Raw genomic sequence first — 5649 nt, forward strand, 5'->3', positions numbered from 1 at the left:
GAAGGAGAAGGAGGAGGTGGCTGTCACAATGTGCCCCTCATAAAGAAGCAGAGAGCAAAGATGCGTTTACTGAGCTCTTCCTGTGTGTCTCCAACCGGACCTCAGCCTATGGAAAGTACTGTCCACATTTAAGATGGCTCTCCCTCCCTTAATTAATCTGCTTTAGACAGTCCCTCAAAGACATGCCCAGAGATTTGTTTTCATGGTTTTTTGAATCCCACTGAGCTGATAGGGAAGACCATCAGTCCCAGTTCTGATGCCTGGGAACTGATGTGGCCCAGGACTGGTACCTGAGGGCTTAGAGGAAGGAGAGAGGAGAGGAGTTTCCCCCACTGTCCCCTGCTCTTGTCAGGCCATGCTAGGGACTCCGCAGCTCTGACACACTTGCACTGGGAAACTGGGTGACTCCCTCCACATTTCTTGGCTGCAGCTTCCTCATCTGTACACAGGCTGGCTCAGTGTCCCGCCTTCCTGATAGCCAGCTAATTCAAGTGGCATTTCACTGGGGCTAGATGATTGCTTCTATGAATTCCTGGGAAGTGGCCCCTCTTCTTCCCTTGGGCATGAGACACACATGGACTCTCCAAAACACTCTACCCCTCACCATCCTAGAGTTGACTCCTCTATTCCTCCCAGGCTCCTGAGGTCCAAGGCACAGTGATCATTCTGAGAGGGTGGAAGGGTCTCTCCCGTGATCATACAGTGACCCAGTGGCTGCTGCAGGGTAGATGGAAGACTAGCACTTACATACCACAGCTCAGGACATCCCTAGCTTCCAGAGCAGAATGATCAAGAAGGGTCATGGCAGGTTAGGAACTGGTCTAACCCTTGGGAAGAAAGCTTCAGCACCAAGACTCCACCCACCCATCCAGATACAAGCCAACAGCAGTACTCCAAATGTACTGAAATCCAGTATCTAGGACCAGTGTTAATGATTCTGAGGTCTTTGGCACTTTGAGGACCCGATGGAAGCTGTGTCTTCTGTGCACCCACACTCTCACAGCAACACCCACCTTCAGAGATGTAGACTGGACACAAAGGCAAAGGATCAGCAATGGCAAGAGGGGGGGGGCTAAGACTGGGACTCTGTCTGGACACAGGGATGGGGTGCCAGGGGCCCAGAAAAGGACTGATTGCCACGCCCCATCTTGGTTCTTCCTGCTGGGCACTCCTGTCTGGTAAATGTCTTACCTGTCCCAACACTCCCACTTCCTCAGGCTCAGAAATGCCTACTGTGCTCAGTGATTGCCACATGGGCCCAGTTGGGAAACAGAGACTGTGGCAACTCTGGAAGGGAAGAGTGCTGTCTCCATATCCTGAGGCTGCGGGCAGCTGGCCAGGCTTTCGGCTATAAAAAGCAGCTGATGCTTAGCTTCACATGCCCTCTGTCAGCTCTGTCTCAGGGACATCGGGTAAGTAGAGCTGTGTGAGTCTATCTCCCACTGTAGGCTTCCCTTAGGGAGGGTTGGGGGATGGAGTAGCCTTCTCTGAGAGGGCAAGGAAGCTTGGGGAAGTCCTTAGCACAGATCAAATGCTTGAGGATGAAGGAGGAGGAAGGAGTGGATCAGTGTTTAGTAGAAGAGGGCAGGGAGTGTTTTGTGTGGAGTTTGCTACATTCGTGTGTGTGTGTGTGTGTGTGTGTGTGTACTGAAGTCCCTCCAATGCTCCATCCTATCTCTTCCCATTAGAGAGAGAGAGAGAGAGAAAGCCAGAGAGAGAGAGAGAGAAAGCCAGAGAGAGAGAGAGAAAGCCAGAGAGAGAGAGAGAGAGAGAGAAAGCAGAGAGAGAGAGAGAGAGAGAGAGAGAGAGAGAGAGAGAGAGAGAGAGAGAGAGAGAGAGAGAGCCATTTAGTAATCTGGGTGGTACAGGCCAAGCCAAAGCTACTTCTTGGGTCCCAAACCTTGTGGCCATCCATTCAGTCTTCACCCTGCCGTAACTGCAGCACCATCCCTTGGGGCCCTTTCTTTCAGGTGAAGCCAATCTTTAGCTATAATGCTGTCTGATCTAGAGAAGGCCTTGGAAAGCATGGTTGATGTCTACCACAAGTATTCCCAGGTAAAAGGGAATAACCATGCCCTCTACAGGGATGATCTGCAGAAGATGCTCACCACTGAGTGTCCTCAGTACATGCAGGTGAGGAGGTGCTGCGTTCTTGGGGTTCTCTAATGGTGCTGAAATGGCTGGTCCTCCATGCTGCCTTTTCTACAGATAGCCAATGCTCATCTACAGATAGCCTGTGCTTAGTTTTCTCTAAAATCTTTACAGTCTGGCTTTCTTTCTCACTCTTCTTGACAGAGGAAGAAGGCTGAAGCCGTATTCAGAGAGTTGGACATCAATCAGGACAACGCGATTAACTTCGAGGAGTTCCTTGTGTTGGTGATAAAGATGGGCCTGGCAGCCCATGAGGACAGCCACAAGAAGTAGCAGAGCTTCTGGCCTGGGGCTGGGCCCCTGAACATGTCTACAGAGCAATAAAGCTGTCATACCTCAGGCCTCTCTGAGTCTCTGCTTTACTGGGGGTGAAGGAAGGGTTGGAGAATTGGAAGGAAGAAGCCTGTTGTTTTACTGCTTAGGACTCTCCAGTCCTCCCCAGCCAGTGACTGTCCCTCTCCTCCCCACCCCCCAAATTGTTCCGAGTGTCTTCTGGCCTCTGAAATTTGAGCCAGTGGTTCTAGGGTTTAAAAAAATTTAAAGTCTATAACTTAGACCTCATAGTTTTACTGGTTACTCCTACATGGGAGATTTGGGAGTAGAGAGTTGGTAAACGGATGCTGTGGGGCATAGTTTAGTTTCTAGTTAAACGCCTTAGGAAGTTAGTGGGATAGATATGAAGGGTGTGTATACTGGAGTGGAGGAGAAGCAGGGGAGAGGGAGGAGGTTAGGAAGGAGGAAGAGAGAGAGAGAGAGGACTGATTCTCCGTCCTGTGGCAGGTGGATGCTCTTTAGTCAGACATTAAGCACTAGAAGAATCCCATCTGGTCCCACATCTTAGTGCCTCTTCATTTTCACTCCAAAATTCCCAACTCAATTAAATGATACAGGAATGGGTAGATAGGTCAATGTATTCATGAAGCTTAAAGGACAACTCTGGTCATCTGTGAACTGGCTAACTTCCCCATCATTACATCTGTGGATTTTGCTAGGGCCTGGTAAAATGAGAAAGTCAGAGACCTTTCACCAGAGCTTAGCCATTGAACTGGATTTCTTTTTTTTTTTAAATTTAAAAATTTATTATTATTTTTTGAAATAAAAATTTAAATTTCATTATGTGTTCTGTATTTACATCATTAACCTCTTTCTTCTCCCCCTTCCCACTTTTCTCATGCCATTCTCTCACTCCCTCTCAAATTCATGGCCTTTTTCTTAATTATAATTGTTAAATACACATATGACTAAACATGTAAACACAACCTGCTGAGTTCATTTAGTGTTGCTCATGTATATGTTTCTAGGTATTGGCATTGGATAACCAATTGGGGGGGTCATCCTTGGTAAAGACTAATTGTCCCTCTCAGCAGTCATTAATTCCCTGAAGCTCTTCACCTGGGGGTGAGACTCTATTCTCCTGTTCACATCGCCATGCCAGCTGGTGTCAGAATTGTTCAGGTCTTGTTTAGGCAGCCTTTACGTGTAGGGGTTGTGTTACAAATGTATCGATTATTGCTGGGTACCCCAATGTCAGTTATTCTCTGTATACATTTGACCAATTATGGCTTCTGTAATGTTCTCTGCTGCGAAACCAAGCTTCTTTAGTGAGGGTGAGAGCTGCAGGATGATATCTAGAACATATTTAGAAATAATTTGGTTTAGGAAAATGGCAGTTGTAGGCTCTGCTCTAGAGTCTACCATCCACAGGTAGATGGCTAGGACTACAATATAGGCATGGATTCCCTTCTAGTGAGTGGGCCAGCAGATGGTTGTTGGTTACTGCTGTGTTCAATAGTGTTTACGTACCACATATTTATTATCCCTTCTTCAGTTAAAGGATGTTTAGGTTGTTTCCATTTCCTAGCTATTGTGAATAGAGTAGCAATGAACATGGCTGAGTGGGCATCTGTTGGGTAGGATGTGGAGTCCTTTGGTCACATGCTGAGGAGTGGTATGTAGAGGACAAAAGGTCTTTGTGCACACAGATAAGCATTGGAGAAGCCAGGAAAGTTAAACACACTGACATCCTTCAAAGGAAGGAGATGTTTAACCTGTCTTCTTCCTGGAATGCGGGGAATGGATGAGGTTTACAACCTGGTGATCCTTTGCTGTTTGATGAGCCAGGCTCTGCCCATATCTTCTAGGATTTATGTTTTATTTATACCAGACCCCCCTTCCCCAACTCCCCAACTAAAACCCTGAGCATCACCTCTAGGCCACAGAACTCATCCATGTGAGGAGATATCACTCATACTTTACAACAGCTTAAATGACTTCTGTGCTGTCTTAGGGCCAGGTCAACTCCTGACTCCCACAGGTATTGTGATCACCTCAGCCATTCTCCCTAGACCTTTATCTTGAGCATTATTTCTAAGTCAACAGAATCCATCTTTACAGAAGAAGCCATATGTGCTTTGTAAAGAGCTTCAATGAAGACATGTCTTGAGCTTTGTTGTACTCACAGGACTGAGTTAATGGTTATCAGAAAACCTTTTCTCCAAAGCTGTGCTGTGCTTAAATATGACTAAAACAAGCCGGGTGGTGGTGGCGCACGCCTTTAATCCCAGCACTCGGGAGGCAGAGGCAGGCAGATCTCTGTGAGTTTGAGGCCAGTCTGGTCTCCAAAGCGAGTTCCAGGAAAGGCGCAAAGCTACACAGAGAAACCCTGTCTCGAAAAACTATATATATATGACTAAAACAAATGGACTGGTGTCAGACTCTTAAAGTTTTGGTTCAGCACTGGTTACCTAAGTCAGGATGAACAGAGATTCATTCTTGTCTCATCATGGACCTTTTCTCTGCCATCCAGAGGCCTGCAGGGACCCCTCCCCTAACAAGAGTATATCTGAGTCACATGGTAAGGCTGCTTTGAGCTTTTTGAGAACACTTCACACTGTTCTCCATAGTGGTGAACCAGTGTGTACTCCCAGCAACAGTGAATGAGTGTTCCCCTTTCTCCTCCTCCTCACCTCCACTGTAAGTTGTAAGTTGTTTTGTTGATTTTTGCCATTCTGACTAGGGTAAGAGGAAACTCAAAGTTGTTTAATTTACATTTCCCTAACTGCAAGGGTATTGAACACTTTTTTTTTTTTTTTTTTTTGAGACAGGGTTTCTTTGTGTAGCCTTGGCTATCCTAGAACTAGCTTTGTAGACCAGGCTATCCTCGAACTCACAGAGGGCCTGCCTCTGCCTCCCAAGTGCTGGGATTAAAGGCATGCGCCACCACTGGCTGGCTTGAACACATTTTGAGATATTTCTTAGCCATTTTAATTTTTTTCTTTTAAGAATAATTTGTTTAGATCCATAGCTCATTAAAAAAAAACTGGATCATTTGTTTTCTTAATTCTTTGCATATTCTGGATATTAACCCACTACCAGATATATAGCTGGCAAAGATTCTCTACTACTCCATGGGCTTCCCTTTGCTTGACTGATTGTTTCCTCCAGGCTGGGGCAGAGCTGAAGCAAAGCCTGGAACAGTGCAGGTGGGACTGAGCAGAC

At 46.5% G+C, this 5649-nt stretch overlaps 1 protein-coding gene across 1 annotated transcript; it reads left to right on the forward strand.

Annotated features, from left to right (window-relative positions):
* Positions 1 to 1311: 1311 nt before the first annotated feature.
* LOC114707940 (protein S100-A8-like) lies at positions 1312 to 2492 on the forward strand. Its single transcript, XM_028890852.2, has 3 exons — positions 1312 to 1412; positions 1971 to 2133; positions 2296 to 2492. The coding sequence occupies exons 2-3, from the start codon at positions 1993 to 1995 to the stop codon at positions 2422 to 2424; spliced, it is 270 nt and encodes an 89-aa protein (XP_028746685.1). The 5' UTR covers positions 1312 to 1412; positions 1971 to 1992; the 3' UTR covers positions 2425 to 2492.
* Positions 2493 to 5649: the final 3157 nt, after the last annotated feature.

The sequence above is a fragment of the Peromyscus leucopus genome, chromosome 6, assembly GCF_004664715.2.
Source record: "Peromyscus leucopus breed LL Stock chromosome 6, UCI_PerLeu_2.1, whole genome shotgun sequence".
NCBI lineage: Eukaryota > Metazoa > Chordata > Mammalia > Rodentia > Cricetidae > Peromyscus > Peromyscus leucopus.